This window comes from Haemaphysalis longicornis, unplaced genomic scaffold (genome assembly GCF_048455015.1).
Source record: "Haemaphysalis longicornis isolate Haplotype H1 unplaced genomic scaffold, Haemaphysalis longicornis Haplotype H1 scaffold_8, whole genome shotgun sequence".
NCBI classification, from domain to species: Eukaryota; Metazoa; Arthropoda; class Arachnida; order Ixodida; family Ixodidae; genus Haemaphysalis; species Haemaphysalis longicornis.
The window spans coordinates 104971460-104989721 of NW_027526445.1; the positions used below are offsets into that span (position 1 = coordinate 104971460).

General features: G+C 45.2%; 1 protein-coding gene across 1 annotated transcript; it reads left to right on the top strand.

Moving 5' to 3' along the window:
* Window positions 1-3010: 3010 nt before the first annotated feature.
* On the top strand, window positions 3011-16415 carry LOC144148829 (sulfotransferase ssu-1-like). Its single transcript, XM_077680346.1, has 3 exons — window positions 3011-3101; window positions 11797-12266; window positions 15175-16415. Exons 1-3 carry the CDS (start codon window positions 3098-3100, stop codon window positions 15658-15660), a joined length of 960 nt encoding a protein of 319 aa, XP_077536472.1. The 5' UTR covers window positions 3011-3097; the 3' UTR covers window positions 15661-16415.
* Window positions 16416-18262: the final 1847 nt, after the last annotated feature.

An 18262-nucleotide genomic window follows, 5' to 3' on the forward strand; every position in this document is an offset into this window, starting at 1 on the left:
CGCAGGCTTTCACACTTCTCCCAATGTGGAACGCGTCTGCACGCGGTTGTACCGGCGGACACCTGCTGCACGAACTGGGCGCCTGTAGCGCGAGCTGCCTGGTGCCCCTCCTACTGCCCCCCCCCCTCCCGCCCCCCATTAGGCGCTGACGTACATAAACTGTTTTCTGCCTAGTCTTTGCGAGCGCCACGCGCAAGCCTGGACGATGCCGGGCGCTCCTCGTGAGGTGCGCTATCGCATGCGCGGTAAACGGGCGGAGGAACTATAACCAGGAATATTCTGATGACGCCCCACACGTTACGGAAAGCAAGAACAGCTCCCCTGTTAAAAAAATCAATTTAGATTTATGCTTGAAAGTAGTTATGTACTGTGGTGCGTTTGAGTGATTGATTCATTGGGACCTGTTCTAGACTTTGCCAGATCCCCGCCAACCGGCTAAAATTTTGTTCCATTCAGTTTGATCAGTTTGTCTCGACGGCTGAAACACACTGAACGAAAAAGAACGGCTGAAATACTTTTTGTAAAAAATGGGGCGTCGGAAGGGCTCGAAAATATGTAAAATCACCAATGCTTAGAGGATGCAGAAAGTAGTCAAGTCGCCACACGGTAATTTCCGTCGCTACGAATCTCGAAAAGTCGCCAGTTTGACAACAGATCGCCAGACGTGGCAACGCTGGACTTACGACCTTTCGGAGGACTTCCTAGGCCGTGCTATTATTCTCCCCTTGTTTTTATGCGATGGAATGATACAAAACAAAGATTATGTGCGCTGCATACACGCATCTTGTGCACCTGCTGCTGTGGTGCAGCTGCATCTCTCATTTGTCCTTGTGTTCCTGTTCATGTTTGCTTTGAAAGAACACCTCTTTAGCCTCGAATGATGTATTCCGGCTTGCTGTTTTATTATTCCGCATTCTGCAATGAAAACATTTTCCAGAAAAACAGTGTTATGAGTGCCGTTATCGGTTCCCTAATGCATCTCTTTTGGCGGCAATATAATGAGCTGGGAATTTTGTGGTAGCCTTGGTAGCACAGAATGAACGATCCAAACATGCCAAAGCAAGAGCACTGGCTCCCCGTAATTAAACTCCGAATCCACGGCGCTACCGTGGAGCACCCATCAGAGAGTAAGCAATCTCATGAACTGTCCTATATCTAACACCTTCCGCAAGAGAAAAAGGCGTCAAAAAAGTGCCGTGTGGAAATAATCACTCTTGGTTTAGCTAACAATCCACGTATGGGAACAACTCCCGCAATAATGTCGCCCCGTTAACTGTGCATGACAACGAAGGGGAGTCATTAGTTTTTGAAGAAGCACTTTCCATGCCTTTCAAGGCACTGCAGCGGACGGTGTTTTCAGGACTGACTGCCAGGCGAAGCTAAGGAGAAGAAACCACAATTGGGCTAGTCGACAGTGGTTCTTCAACATCCTTAATCGGAGTGTTCTGTGTACTTCGTTCTTGTGTCCGTTTTAAGTTGCACTACTTCGAGTGGCTGAAAAAGTTACGGGGTCCTATCTCTCCGAATTGTAATGTCAGCGTTTCTTAATGAACATGAATGTTCTGGGAAACTGAAATGGCAGTTACGTTCACTGGTTCTGTCACGGGGCTTATGCTCCAAGCCGCAGCAGTGCCGAGGATCTGACCACAGGGATCTTCAACCAACAAACTCAGCTGCCAATTCAAAACTTCCGTTTATTTACAACCAAGCGCTCGAGTGCTAGAAGGCCGAAGACAACGGGCTGAGAGCTCCGGCGCCCAGACCTCGTTTGTCCGTCCTCGCCCCTGTTTGCCTTCATCTCAACCGTCAGGAAAAGGGGGAGAGGTAAAAGGCGAGAATCCTCCATTTGTTTCAAGCCGATGTCCCGTATATCACGACCCCTACGAAGTCTGTGAGCAGCGCCGGCCGATTGTGGAGGTACGGTTTGTGCAGACGCCTCAGCTTCCAGTTAATTCGTGGAAGTGCTAGACAATGCTTATTGCTTGTTAACAAGCTGCGACATTTAACGAGAAGCGTTCTACGCCTTATTGGGGGCGACGTTGCCCCAAAATGCGCGGCAGGAAATTCAACTTTCTCTGAAGATCATGGCTGAAGTAGAATATAGTGAAAACACGAAGTACTAGAGCAAAGGGCAAAATCCAAATCGCTACGCCCAAAACGCACTGCAGGAAACTTAATTCACACATTGGGTTTTCGGAAAGGCAACTCAAGCACCTCAAAAAACGAAGGCTTCCTGCGGGGATAATCGAACGTTACGTCCTTGCGTTATAAAGTTTACGTGTATCTGATGGCGGCATTTCGACACAATTGAAAAAGGTCAGATTTTGACTTAGACTTCAAATTTGGCAAAAGGTGCATGAGAGAACGCTTCGCGCTTGGCCATGATGTTCTTAAGAGAGGAGCTTTGACTTGTTATGCGTATTTCTCTGGACTAAATAGTATTCCTACCCTCAGATGGATCGCCCTGCTGAGGGGTTCGGCCGCGTATTGCTAATTGCTAAAAGAGTACTTCAATGTACAGCGTACATGTAAATAAAAATATCCCATGAATCTTCAGACAGAGTTCGTTGTATAACTGGTCCAGTCCGAGTATTAGTGGCATCATGCCTTTCTCAATACAGTTTGACCGCGCAGTAGTTGCACGTATCGTTTTTAGCAATAAGTTGCGGTCTCATTGTACCTCTTTATTTTTTATTCACTTGCCTTGTTATAATAAGACGCGGCTGTGCGTTTTCTCCTCCATCTGGGTTTTTTGTTTCATTGGCCTAAACAAGACCACTTTTCCGAGCTTGCCACCTGTGATACCTTTGTGCGTCGGTGCGTACGTTTACTTCGGCACAAAACTGCCGCAGGTTTTAGGCTGCCTGGAAAACTCGGTGCCCTCGACACGTGCCTAGCCCATTTCTACCTATTTTATGTATTCTTTTTACCTCCTGCCAAACGTGCACATCCCCGCACACTTGCAATTCTATAGCTACCCGGGTGTTTTTATAAACAAGTTACGCGCCTATTTCCCCCCCCCCCCCCCGTTGCCTAATGTTTCAGGCAAGTCTGCTCTCAGTTTGAAGCTGACGACAAAAGTAACCTCCACGGGCTTATGCGTAAGTAAATCTAGACGCTGGTTTTGCCTTCGGACTCTTCAGTTTTGTCCTCCCATTCGCATAACCGGCAGGCATTGTACAGGATGGTGATGGGTTAATGCACAGTATTTAGTCTGATTTGCAGGACCAGGAAAACAATACATATGATAGATTTAGGCGCGGACATTGAACTTTCAAACATACAGAAACCCCACTCACAGCTATCAAGAGCCAAACTACAGGTCGTCCGCCAAACCTTGAGAAGCAGTTGGCAATATTAACCGGCTAGGGTAAGGAATTGCAGAAGTACTGAAGGATGTACTAAAGAAGCACTGAACCACGCAAAGCAAGCTATCGTGGGATCGAGTATAATATCAAAAGTAGCCTAATACACTGTTACAAAGAATAAGCGATTCCAATGAGAGTATCAAAAATATTGCCGCGAACCATCCCTTTTTAGCTGTGTATTACGTTATTAGATTTTGTCGATATTTTCAATCCGCACCCGGATGTCTTGCGCGTGAGCATTTTGTATTTATGCTGCACCGCCTATCTTGTTTTGATAACGAAAATGTGTGTATTTGCGTTACTGTTATAGATGTTGTTTACCATAAAATATTTTCTATCTGTATGAATGTTTCTAGTAATGAGCTATATCTAGATAAATGCATGCAGAGGAAATGCTAGGACATTTGTTCGGCCGACGATCACTAGTGCACATCAATTTGTTGAATGCTTCTTCGAGCTTGTGTATTCTAAAAGTTCTACGAGCAGCACAAGTTTTCTTAAATATACTTCATACTTACTAAAGCAGCCTTAGTCCGCCATGGTTTCCACACGTCTGGTGCAGGCGCGGGGGCCAGTGAAGTTGACAAGCGTATAAATACGGTTTTCAGTTACGCGATGGACTTGATAACGAAGGGGTCGAGCTGTTAAAATTTCGTCACGAAGGTCTATGGGGATGACGAGCAGAAGTGCACTTCATTCTGGGGTCCAAAATTTTCTTGACGAAGACGGGTTTCTGAGGTAGACTGCACGTAAGTTTCGCCTGAAAGACATTGGCGCGGCGACACCGTGCCCTTCGAGGTTGTCTATCATGACACGCCGCTTGGGGTTAGAACGCTGATGAGTGGCAGGGTTGGTCTCCGTCATGATGGCGATGAACACCCCAACTTCATCAGGGTCCTGTGGTGGAGCGTTTCCAGGGTTGCGTGATGGGCAGTATACGTCCGAGTATTTCTTGCGTAATTGTAAGTGATGGCAATCCAGACTGCGAGAGGGGTCCTTCATGTTTGCGAGCCAGCACAGCGAGTGGTGGTCTGTTACCACCTCAAACGGCACGCCGCAAACCAAAAAGCAAAAACTAGTGTCCATATTACGGCGAGGCGCTCTTCCTCGGAAACCCGGTATGTTTTCTCTTCCTTTGACTAAACGTGGCGTAGACGATTCCTTTTTAAAGCGAAAATTTTCTTCGTAGGCAGATAGCGTTCTGTGAAAACACAAAGGCATTTCCGCCTACACAGGTTTCTCAGGTGAAAAGCTGTTAGGATGTGTGGGCGCACGCAGCGTGCGTTTTAGCAGGGCTTCTATTGTGTCAAAGCGGTTACTTAAAAATTGCGAGAAGGAATGGTTTTATATCAGAAAATATGCGCGTCGATCGTGAAGGAGTAGAATAGTATACCTCTATCTCATGAACCACACATCGGTGTGCATTTGGGTTGTTCGTAGTAGTGTTTAATTATTCCGCTAAACATCGTCGCATGGGTTCGTTCTTCGTTTACGATTTGGTTCATGAAAGGTTTGACGATCAAATGGAAGTACTTTAAAAAAAGGTTGCACGAACTTCATGCTTTCCCGCTTCTCAACTTTATTTTGGATGAAATATGTCAATTGTCGCAGCCGTACTACTTTTGGACGAAAACGGAAGCGACGCTTTCGCCAATTGCGTCGGTGTAAATTTATGTCGCAGCACGCTTGTCTAAAATTGGACGCACAGGCTGGCGTTGTAGGCAGTTTTTGAAGCTCCGAGATAGCATCCTGCTGCACTTTCGCGCAGCGGCACGGAACACTGTCTTTTGTGAATGGCGTGACGTACGGCTAGTTTAGCAAAGAATTTGACCAACAGCCTGTAGTACGCCCGGAGGATGAAAAATATTTGCCCGCATTTCATGTCCCTTTGCCCTTGTTGATCTAGTTATGGCTAAAGTCTTCTCAAGGTCATGAATGAATCTTGGGGGGAGGATGACGCAGACCATAAGAATGACTCCCAAATTCGAGAGGCGGCCCTTAGAAGACTACCGTTAACCCCGACGTGCAGGTGACCTCTACTACATACTATATTCTTTCAAAGTTTCAGTAAATTACATCATCATCGAGGCAGCGAGGAAGGTGTGCCACTTTAGGCAGGCTAGCACAGTGTTCGTGACTATTTGGAACGTTGTGGGTGCCGTCCTTCGGTAGTTTTAACACAGTGTTCTCCCGGTCTCTTTCGTCAACTTCAATTTTCTAGTACCCGGTTCTCAGATCCATCGAATAAAAGCAGGGGTGGTTGAGGACGTCGTGGGCAATGTCTCTGTATCATGAATGGAGATTATGCAACAAGTATCTTCACGGAGCCTGAGTCGAGGTTCTAGGCTATAGCCGACTTCATCAGAATACTTTGCACCGAATGAAGCAAACAGAAGCTGTTTGGCGGTGTCATCTCCTGAGACGCTGTTCAGGGCTCTTTTGAAACTTGTTTTTGCACCTCACTTTTCGTCAACACATGATTGTACGTGATTGCGTATTGCTGATTAAAGCTGAGCAAGAACATCAGGCGCGTCGTAAATGAACTTAGCTGTCGTCAGTTCTCCATCACCTCGGTATACTAGCGGCGTCTCGGAAAGATACACAGAAGATAAGAGCTGTTCTCATCGCAGACGTTCTCTAGAGAGGACTGTAGTAGCCAACTTTGCCATTTGCTGTAGCGGAGGGAGCTGCACAAACGTGGCACTATAGCCTGTTACAGAGCCGTAGTCAGAGAAGTTGAAGTCTTCTAGTGCTCCTTTAAGAGTAAAATTACTTCGTTCTCGCGTAACAATGGCGGGGCTCTTCTAAACAAAAGTGACCCTGTTGGAGCTGGTTTACACAGGTTCAAGCCCTTTCTTTCAAAATTTCCATGTCAGCTGACGTACTGCACGCAGAAATGGAAGCTCGTCAACAGGAATCCATCCTGTCAGAAACTCAAGAGCCGGAAAGATTGAATCAAAGCACCCGCTCGGAGATAAAGTGTTCTTGTAGAGCAGGCACTTATACTACCAATTTGGTTTAGCTGTGCATGTTGGCGCTCGCATCGCTAAGAGAAGGGTCCAGTCTTGCCAGTATATTGCGGTTACTGGGCAGTATTGCAGTTACGGGTCGCTAGCATAGGCACTGATCGGTACCACCGCCACATTTCATACAGGCAGTCGCGGGACGCAGTGCGAGGGAAGTGAAGCTGACAGCGTTACAATTCAGCGCGCAGATATCCTGTGCGCGCGATAAAAGTTTGGTGCACTGCAGTGAAGCTCACTGTTTTGCGGTAAAGCCAGCGTGTTCCGAGCTACGACATGCACTGAACGTCGGACCCCAGCGGCCGCCCCGCGGCCCAAATTCTATGGTTCATGGCTGCTGCTTGAGTTAAAATCCGGATGAACGGGTTCCTCAACGCCGGATTCGAGGTTGTCTCGGTCTCCGCCTTCAACTAACGTCGTGCTCTCTTCCTGCTATGCCTGTGGCACACCGTATTCCAGCTGCTATCATGCCGGATCCTACCAGACTTCTGGAGGTTGTTTTTGTGTTTTTATACTTTCCGGGCACTGCGTGAAGTCATTTTTACGGTCATGAATTCTCACCCTTTGGCGAGCCGAAAGAGTTCACTCCAGGCTCGTAATAAGAGCATTGCTCTGCGTGTGCTCATGCTGTAAGCGAGTTGGCATGATGCTCCTGTACCATCGCTGTTCTTTTCACGCCATGTAATAACGCAGTTAGGTGTTGCTCTCGGCTCTGATTCGTCGAAACGAACTCAATTCCCCTGCAATCTGCTCTCCCACTACGCTACCGCGTAACTGGAGGAGGTCGGCTGCGGGACGGCTTCGACAATCTAGCACTAGGTCAACCAATAAGTGTAACGCAACGGGACACAGCGTTGCGTCCCTACACATCAATATTTTGGCGCACTAACTCCCGTTTGCAACAGCAGCTATGGGCAGGTCGCTATCGATAATGTCGGTCAGATTTTGATGCATATCATTTCATGTCACTTCATTTCATTTATTGAAGTCTTAAGGGCCCGGAGGCATTACATAAGGCGTTTGCTGTTTTGCTTTTTACATTCTTGAAATTATACTGCATTACCTCGGTTTATACATATAGCGCGCGCGGGTAATTCGGCTCAGTTAGAATTTTTTGCACACGAAAGATATTGTATTTCATTCTTGAGGCGCTTCTGGTGTAAGGTTTCGGCCGATGCTGTTTTTCGTCCACCTTGAGGGGCTGCTGAAGCCACAAGTTTGATGTGACTTTATCATATTTTGATACGCATGCCACCAGTTACCGGTTATGGGTGCACGCGTCAGGGGGTAGAAGGGGGAAGGCTTTGCAGTCAGGTTTTCTGCATTCATTGTTGAAATTCCCAATTCCGCAGAAGCCAGATTTTAATGTGGACGTCTCGCGGCAGTAGCTTAACTGACCGCGTTTGACCCTGCGGGGCCAAGCGTTTGGTTTGGTGTGTCCCAGAAGAAATGAGATCTTTAAAGCCTTATAATAAAACTGTTATAACTCCAACTTTCGTTCTTTCAATTCCCTGGTAACTATGGTGAATAAAAAACACGTGTTTTGTTTACGGCAGTTCTTGCATTGAGGCAGCTTCGCTAATCATCCTTCTTCTTAGAGGGAAAGCGCACTGATATTTTAATGTTTACTGTATCAAGGCGCCAATACCTCATTAGACTTACCTTATCGCGCTCCATTCTTTATTAAAAAAACATTTTTCACCTCACGTAACTTAACAGGGCTACCTCCGGGCAAGCGGCACGTTCTCTTTACGGACGAGACACTGCAGTAAACGTATCACGATTGATGTACCTAATTAATTCTCCACATCAAACAACAGTGCCTTTATGAAAACTACAATTCCTGTTATACAACTATTTTTGTGGCGTGATGTGTATTACCAATAAATTATTTCCAGAATCACGGAAAACCGTTATGCTATATACACGGCAACAAGTATCTGTGGAATTATTTCGAAGCAGTGTGTCTCGTCGCCGCTTATTTTGTAATTACTACTAAAAAACACTGAACTGCACTTCCCCACACAGCCGCAGAAAAGGCTGTCTAGCAAATGCGAGCTTCTTGTGTTGATATTATCAGCTGGCGCCATCGTTGTAAAAACTAATTTTTTGTGGGTTCCTGTATCGGTACCCTTCTTTGGCTGGAAAAGCAACTTTGAGCAGGTTGAGCTACTGGTGCTGGGCTGGAGAAACACCAGAGATGGGAGTGACCTAGCTTCCTACTCTTTTGCTAAGTTGTTCTAGGTTTTCCTAGGTTTTCTAAAATTTCGTTAGGTTTTGCTATGTTCTCGCTAGGCTAGGCAAAGTGTTGGAAGGTAAGGCACGTTTACCTTGATTTTACGAGGCCATTCCGGGCATGCCCCCCCCCCTCCCTGATAAAAGATCCCAGTGGAGAAGAAGCTAGGTCGACCACCAGCTCTCCTGCTCCTCCAGCCTTGCACTACTAGGGCAGACTGCACCACCTTTTCAGCGTTTTGGGTCCCAAAAAAGATTATAACCTTCATAATGGTATAGCAAGGCGTGTGCATACGCGTATATGCCTCTCGAACTTGTACCGGAGCAGGCGTGCGAATGCCAGCTTTTCTGTAATAACATCCTATCTGCGGCGGTGGTGCAACCTTTACGGGCAGCGAAGATTTTTTTGGTATTTTTTTTTTTTGCTAGCGCCGTCACACCAACCTCAAGCTTAAACAGCCCCTCCGTAAACATATGGCTGGGAAAAACATGTACTATTATCAGCAATACCAAAGGGAACACAGGAACGGCATAAAACACCATCAGACCCAGCTACGCGTGATACGCAGCGGCCGCCGTCGGAAACAAAGTGAAAATGGGGACGCTTTTCTAACATTTGTTGCAATTCCCACCGCGCGTGTTATCGGCTGTCGGGCATACAATATTATCAGCAAAATGACGGCAGCTGCTCTTTTGTAGAAATGCCAATTCGGCGGGAGTGCCAACAGTTAGTGGAAGAGCGCCTTCCTTTTCTCCTTTGTTTTTCACAGCGCCGTCCGCGTATCACTCCAATTCTGTTTCGAGGCTGTTTGCCACGCGTTCCAGTGTTCCCTTTCATATTTCTCACTAGAGTACATCCAATATTGCTTTGGGGAAAGTTGGTGGGTCAATGAAACAATCGGAGCTCAAATGTTCAGTTTCCACAGCGTTTTCCGACCCCTGTTTTGTGTCTTTATTTTAAAATATTATTTTAACCTAATTGTGCATATATTCTCATAAAGAAGGGTGGTTTGGTACCTTTTTGTTCGCTTTAGTGCTAAGCCCGGCTTATCAACTCTTAATTATCGTTATGCAAGTATTCCGAAGGGCTAGGCTAGCACCTACTCGGAAAAGAATACCGCAACCGGGTGTGTACATGCTCAGGTGTAGCAACCGCTGTTCGGGTACAATATCCCGGACTAATATCCGCTCTCTGATTCCTTTATTGATTGAAAATAAAAAAACTAAAAAAAAAAACGGGCTCACATTTTGCAATATCGGCTGCAAGATGATGGCGTACATCTTACTGCTGTGTTTTTAAACCCTATTGGTTATTTTTGTAGCGCGGGGTGTCATTTAGTAGTCTACTAGTAGGGTACCAATAATGCTGTTGTTATGTGATGATGTTGCGTGATTACGAAGTCCTTTATGGCTGTTGCCTGCCAATATTTCCACTACATTATGAAGCAAAACGGATCCTTCCTCTACTGTATTTATAACGAAAATAGAGTCTAGCAAGCTTGATTAGGTGGATTATGAATTTCGGGAACTATATTGAGCGAACAGTTTGATAGAAAAATAAACTTAGCCTAGTTCTTCTCTAAACATTGTCGTTGGAGCGTAGCATCAAAATTTATAACCAAGGGCGGGACTCAAGTTATTTAGCAAGAGGACATTGGCCGGTTGAAGTGAGCTGATAAGCACTCATGCAATCAATTTCGTTTGCCTTATATATGCGTTGCGTAATGTAGGTGTTGCGCTGGTACGAATGATGCAACTATCTGCCCTTTGTTAACTCGCATCGGGCACCGTTCAAATAAGTTCCTTATTCCGTCGTTTACGTATTCAAAACTTTCTGTTTTAGGAATTTTAGTTTCTTTCTTAAATGAATCTATTTCTTTCAACGACTTTTAAACTTGGAATTATATCTCCCTTAAATTCCTTCACGTATCTGCGATCAAACAGCCGTGCTTGTACACCCGTTCAGTACGCGCGAACGCCGTACGACTAAATCACAACTTCCTATTGCTCTCAAGAAACTTTGGGATGGTATTTCTGGCACACTTTTTCAACGTAATTTTGCAAAATGTCTAACGATCAGATATCAATATAAAGTTCTCGTACTCGTCAATGTGAATTTTGTGATGTAATGTTCGCGTGTTTGCAAGCCATTTATCGTTTGCTGTTTGTCCACAGCAAAAATTAAATTAACTAAATGTTCTTAACTTACATGGTTATTTGAATTAACATTCTCAATTACATATTGTAGATTCACACGACAAGTACACTTAAATCCAGTGTACTCATTTGCAAGAGACATTCCAAATGCTATTTTCAGTTTCTGATGTGTGCTCACGCAGCTGTTCATAGCACTACTTTAGAGCTGTTGGGTAGCTGGGACTTGACAGTTCTAATTGGTATGGTGAATGGTCGGAAGCGTTTCTAAACAATCACTATGGCGATTATTAAATATTACATGTTATTGAGATGCACTTTCATCGACAGTAACGGAGCCTAAGGGGACCACTGAAAAACAGCCGAAATATGAGCTCATTTACCACCCAGACATCGCGTGCAACGGTCTGGTTAGTGCTTCATCATTGCCGCCATAGAGCAGTCACAGTTGATCCCAACGGGACAAACCGCTTCTGCTCACTGACTAGCCACTCACTGTTAATTATTGATAGTGACGTTGGCTAGCCAGTGAGCAGACGCGGTTTGTCCAGTTGGGTAAAATCAAGACAGACTGACCACTTGCAATTGCTAAACGACACCAGCGAGAATTGCTGTACTGGATGGGAGCAGCCTTTCTGGATTTTTATCAAAGCGGCGAAACTCACTAACCAGCGACACTATCAATTAACAGTGACGGTGTCTAGTCAATAAGGAAAAGCTGTTCGCCCGATGGCGTGAGTTGAATTAACACTGCTTACATGTCCGCCATGATGCAACACTGTCACGTTTCCGACGTCGCCACACCTGAGGGAACTACGCTTGCCGTGGCATTAGTCCCTCGTAGAAAAAGCAAATTCTAGATGAAGCACCTACGCAAATTATAGGCCTGTTATCTTTGAGTCCTCCGGTGATCTCGTTCCCACACGCAGTTAAACGTTAGTCCGAGTCGCACTTCGTCCATGGTATCCATGTACGCGTGTGTTTTGCAATCATTTTTTCCCGTGCATTTCTTTCAGATGGACGCGAAGCGGTCATGTACAACTCTTATGAGTGCAACGAGGGTATGGGGTTCAACAGTTTTTTCCAAGAAGAAAATATCCGGTCGGCCCTAAACTACAAACCGCGAGATGGAGACGTCTTTCTGGTTACGTATCCCAAATGCGGTACTACCTGGATGCAGTATATCGCGACCAATATCCTGACGCGAGGCATGCCCCCCAACGATATCGGCGAATTCAGCATCATGACACCAAATATCGATGTAATTGGTGCCCGACCCGCCGAAAATCCGTCGAGAATCGGACCTATTACTACCCATCTGCCCCCATCCGTGTTTAAGCCAGTGGACACGGCCAAGTACATATACGTTACAAGGAACCCGTACGACTGCGCAGTATCCTACTACCACTTCGCTTTGGGACAGACACCGAAATCAACTATGGATGTATCATTCGAGAGGTTCTTGGACGTGTTTATCTCGGGAAAGGTACCAACCTTTTTTTTACCTTTGTCTCTCTTTCATCGTAGCCTACGGAAAACTGAAAATACAGTAGACGCGCGACAATTCAAGTTTTGATAATTCAAACAAACTTCAAAATTTTGGCTGGCCCACTATGTTTATAATGTATCCTAACGCCGACTAGTTGGAACTGCTTCGTTGCGTAAATTCGGTTATTTCGTAATTTTTGCTTGTCCATGCCGAAAAACATCTGGTGCAACTGGCGCTATAGCTTCACATTAGAATTCTTATATAACGTACCATCACTAATAAAGCCGATTACCTGCATACACGTGTAAAAGCAATGAACGGGCGTCGAAAACTTTGTCTTGAACTCTCATGCGAAGAGAAACCCGTCTTCGACTCGTTATGTTTTTTTTTTTCAATTTGTGAATATTTCCTTGCAACACAAGTTGCTATGCTGCCCAGTGTCACATTTATGAGAACTTCTGATAATTCAAACTTCTGATATTTCAAACAAAATTCTGGGGTCCATTCGAGTTTGAATTATCCCGAGTCCACTGTGTAGACCAAAATGATACGAAGTGGAGCCGCACATCGTTCAAACATGCGTAGGGAATTGCCTCTTAAGGGGGAAAGCATAAAAGTACAACTGTTGAAACCGTTACGTGTAGCTGCGAAACCAACTTTTTTCCATTGGCCATTTTTTTATCCAAAGGATAATTTAAATCTTAAATCCATGCGAAATGTTCTTTAGTGCGATTCAGAATTTTGAATGTGAACAACTTCGATGCAATTTATAGTCTTGTTGGTTGAAAACTCAGATAAAGATGACAGTTAAAATATTCCAACCATTGCCCCAAATCAAACTGTCAAAATCGAATTTACGTGTTTTAATTACGAGTATTAGTACCAAAAGACATCCTATGTTATGAATGAACAGGTGTGTTGAGTTTCCAAAGCCGCTATTCGAAATGCGGTATCCTTAGTTGCCAGATCACCGTTTAATGTGGCTGTGCTAACGCAGTAAGTGGGTGGCCTAACATATCATCGCTACCTGACCTCCACTCCGGTTAGTGTAATCGGTTACTATTTCTTTGCCCAAACCTTGGGTTCTTATGCGGGTGGAGCGATTAAACTGGGTAGGGGAGCACGGCGGCCGTAAAGAGCGAACGGTGAGGAATCGTCAACGTGCGTTCGTATGTCCTGCATTTTCGGCTATTTGCGGCTGTATTTTTGTATTTACTCCCCAGCAATGAAGCCATCTCTGGCCGTCGAACGAAAGACCTGAGAGCAACAAAGCGCGTTATATAGCAGTCAAAGGAAAGTCGTATGCAAACCTTTACGTCCATCAATGCGGTGGGTCAAAACTTGCAGAGCGGAGAAACAGAAATGACCACATTAGGCCGGATTAAAGCAAAGCGCGGAAGCCGCGTGTAAAGTTGTGCTTATGTTCTGAGTAGAGAAGAGTGTTTTTCTTCAGATGGCATAAGGGCAGTAATCCTTTCACACGGAAATTTACCCGCGTTTTGTTTCCATAAGATACGGATGACAACAGTTCAGGATGCTCGCGTTTGATATTCTACCTTTTAGAGCTTAGTGGGGTTGCGTGCATGGACACGAAATATCCCGTTCTCCTCTTCCGGTATACGGTGCACCCTCATCCTTGAACCCCATGTCGGCCTCCGGAGCATTATATTAAAGCGAACCTTTATCGTCCTCACTGACGCCGCTGTACGCCACTACGCCTTGCAGGGAAGCCAACTTTCTCTGACGATGATTATTTTTGTGTGTAAAGTGTCGAAAAATTAAAACGCTTCCCTGCAAAGCACGGTGACAGCTGTGTTGCGCACCCTACGCAAAATGAAGGAGGTGATACAGACGTGTGATAGTGCGACCTAAATGGGCCTACCGTCATGCTGTGAGGTGAACATCGACCGCCGTTCCCCACAGGCCGACGTAGGATTAGAATGGCGTTGCTCTGCCCGCCATAAGGCTGATAGTCACAACACGTAAGCCCTAACTTCCAATTTTCAGGTTTATGGCGTTCAACCTAACGTCACGTATTGGAGTTTAACACCTCGAAGCGGCACGCATTCAAAAAATTGCTCACTGAACGCTAAGCAGCAGGTGCCGATTCGCGCCGTACACCGCAAACCCAAACGTTAGGCTTAGGGAGTGTACAACTGATAGTTGCTGTGGGTATTCTAGAACAGTGGTGTGTACCTCCAGAACAGCACATATTCGCAGTGTGGGGTTAGAATTCATCACGAGGAAGCTTCGCGTTCAACCATCGTCGTCGTTAGACGGAGGAGTGCAAGATTTGTTTTTCTTTTTTGTATAAGACAACGTATATTGACCCAAAATATCTTCTCAGCAATGTATTTGTGTTTACAAGGGACCTCATTAGGGAGATCAGTGTGAGCTTGGTCTACTAGGCTGGCATTCCCACACCCTGTGTGGGAAAACGCGAAACGTTGACCTAGCTCTAATACTTCTGAACGCTTCACCAGCACGACGACGCGCTTTGAGCGAGATTTTGTAGCCAGCCAATAGCACACAAACTTCTCCACTGGTCTTCTTTCTTCAACAAATTGAATGTGGCTCAATATTTTGTTTTTCAAAACACTTCTTGAAAAAATATGTGGGTCCTCCACTTCGCAGCGATTGGTCGTAACAAAGCGTAATTTCAGGAGTTCGATATCCGATGTTTGACAATACTTTTTGCTGGACATATGTCGACACTGCAAAATAAGAACAGCAAAAATGCCTCATATAGCGCCCTAATTGAATGGCGTACTTTCATCCGATAACTATTTCTGTAAAAGCGAAATGTGCTCGCAATGGCATTCCGTATGGCGTATCTTCATCTGGCTTTTAAGAAAAAAACACAGAATGCTTCCATGAAGAAATATTGTTTTTTTTTATTTTTCAGGTGCGTTTTGGTAACTATTTCGACCATCTCCTTCCATGGTACGAACGTCGACACAATTCCAATGTGCTGTTTATAACGTACGAAGATCTCCAAGCGGACACGCCGGCGCAAGTTCTCAGGGTTGCGGATTTTCTCGGGGAGGAACATGGAAAGTCTCTGCGCGAAGACCAGGAATTATTTAACAGAGTTTTGGAAGCATGCAGCCTGGAAAACATGAAGCCATTCTTCAAAGACAATCAATACGTGAGACGTAAGAAGTCTCTTCAGTGGGCCTCAAAACTCTGGGGAGTCTCTGGGCAAGACATAGGGAACCTAGGGGAAAAAACAGAAAGGCATGAAGGGTGTGGCTTCGTGAGGAAGGGAATTGTGGGGGACTGGAAGAACTACTTTACTCCTGACCAGATTAAACGCACCAAAAATTGGATTGCGGAAAACACGGTGGGCAGCGACGTCATGCAGCTGTGGAATGCTATCGAACTTCCATGAATTATTGAGAAGTAAATCAAGCACTGCATGCCGAGTCCTGGCGCACCCAAGGTTCTCGTCTTTCGCTCGGACAATCTTAAAGGTTCTGCTTTGTTTTCGTGATAACTTGGCTACGAGTTAATGTTTCGGCTTGCTTACGGAACATTAAAAACTGAGGTGAATGCTCGTGCTGACATGGCTACCGTCTTGAGGTATTTTATTTTTAAAGGCGCTCTTTTGAAAAGAGAGGTTTACGCGTCGCTTTGCATCCCACAGCAGATAATACGAAGTATGCATGCACCTACGGATAGGTGCTTTGGTAGTGACTCTTTTGGGACGCGTGCTGAGTGAGCCTGTTGTGGGCGCCCTAAGAGGGCACACACGGATTGGGTGGGGAACGCATTGTTGCGATGCCAGCGTATCAGCTTGAATAAGGGGTGCTGGAAAGAAAAAAAGAACGATAATGCAACCAGCAGCGTGTACTGCCAAAACTCTGGGTCATTGTTCTCAAGAGCTTCGAGGCATTATAATGTGTTTACTTAAGAAGCTCAGCCTAACAGTCATACCGTGAAGAATGTTGTCGCGATTGTCACAACCATTACTGAAAAGTAATAAAACATATCATAACCCCCGTTGCTGGTGTATTGGTTTTGTTACAGAATCGCTTGACATCCAATCTCTGCAGAGCCGAGATCTTATGTCTATTTTTCGTAATAAAGACGCATTGGTAACCCTCTGCTTTATAGCAGAATCTTCCTGTGTTGAAATTATAGCCAGAAAACATTTTATTTCGTAGTTTCAAACAATTTAAAATCTGAATACTTGGTTGTTTGTCCGAGCAATATACGGGCAGAAACTATGCAAGAACGCTGCATTAGAACGTTTCCCCACGCATCGTCCCTCTTGATTGCTATAGGAGCAAGCGGTAACTAATAAAACTGGTGGAGAGTATCACAAAAACAGGATCGGTGAAAAATAAAATCTCAGTCTTTATCATGTATACACAGACTGTAGAGGAAATTAGGTGTTAATTTATATAAGGTGACAAAGAAAAGGTAGCCAGCAGCCGTAATTGGTCTCGCTTTGTGGCGAACAACACAAAACTCGCAGCATTCACCAATTACAGAATTTCCTTGAGCCGAAAAGCACGAAAAATGCGTTGCGGAAATGCAAAAAGACGATAAAAGACATGATAAAAAGACGAATAAAGAAGGGTAGGTACGGGAACATAGATGGCAGTGAGATAGCTGACAACCAAATTTATGTTCGGTTTATTTTGCATTGCCTCTGCTTTTACTGGCTTTGGTTTCCCCTCTATACGCAGGAGAAAAGCGGGTTAGGTGAATAGGGGAGGACGTCGTCCTGCAGTACGCCTAAATAGGTGTTGATGATAATGATGCATGAAGTGGGGTGACCTTTACGCGCGAATGGCTCATCTTCCAGTACATAATTTTGTGCCTCCTGTCTCTTACAACCATCCCACTTTACGTTCCTTTTCATGCAAGCATATGTTGGGTACACTCAACGATGGAAGTGCGTAAGCCGTATGTAAGTAAACCAGTGCATCAATCTTTCTAATAAGAGTAGCCGCCATTTCTATAAGCCTAATTCTTTTTCGTTATATATGCAGCTGGAGCGCAGAATGAGGTATAATTGTATAAGGATGCTCCAGTATACTGGAACTGGGCGCGATGAAGATTTTGTCATTACGCCGAGTTTCATTTAAATGTTGCAATTAATTGATTGATTGATAATGGGGTTTAACGCATTAAAACGCCACAGGTTATGTGGCGCGCCGTAGTGGAGGACTCCGGATTAATTTTGACCACCTGGGGATGTTCAACTGGCGCCGAAATTTTGAACACACGGGATTTCCCGTTCTTCGCCTCCATCAGAAAAGTAGCCGATGACCTCCAGTAAGGAGAGTAAAAGCGTTTATTAACAAGGCGAACTTGTGCCGGCAAACACTGGCGATCCACAAGCAAGCTAAAGCAAGCGAGCTTGGACTTCTTTCTCTTCCATCCACCAGTCAGCACATTCCCATTACTAGAAATAGCCCCGTTAGCCGGTCGGGGATTGCTCCCACAATAATAAAGTCGCGGCATTGCTCCGCCGCTGCGGCCGGGAATCGAACCCGCGTCCTTGGCCTCAGCACCACAACGCCATCGACACTGAGGCACCGCGGAAGGTTAGCTGTCGTATTTAGCCCACAGTGTTACAGCTCTGTTACAACGTTGCAGCACTCCCGTTTGCTGTGAAAACATGGCCGTGTACACAGGGAGTACGATTAGGAAAAAAACAGTAACTCTTGATTTACGAAAAAATATTCGAGAAACCAATTATCCCAATTCGTCGCTGCGATGAATTTATGATTGAAACGACTTTAATTCACCCGGCTAGAATAGTAGCTACACCATTAAGTAGCCAACGGTAGAGAAGCGCCGTCCGCTGTCAACGCATGGCCGCCAACGGGAGCAAAATTGTTACAGAAAACGGCTGTGAGTCTTGTTTCAACGAAACTGTCCAGAAAGAAATTATTTAATAATTAGCCTTGTAATAAGTTTTAAGAATTTTTGTGTCTTTGTATTTACTCAATTAGTCGCAGTAACCCACCATACAGAAA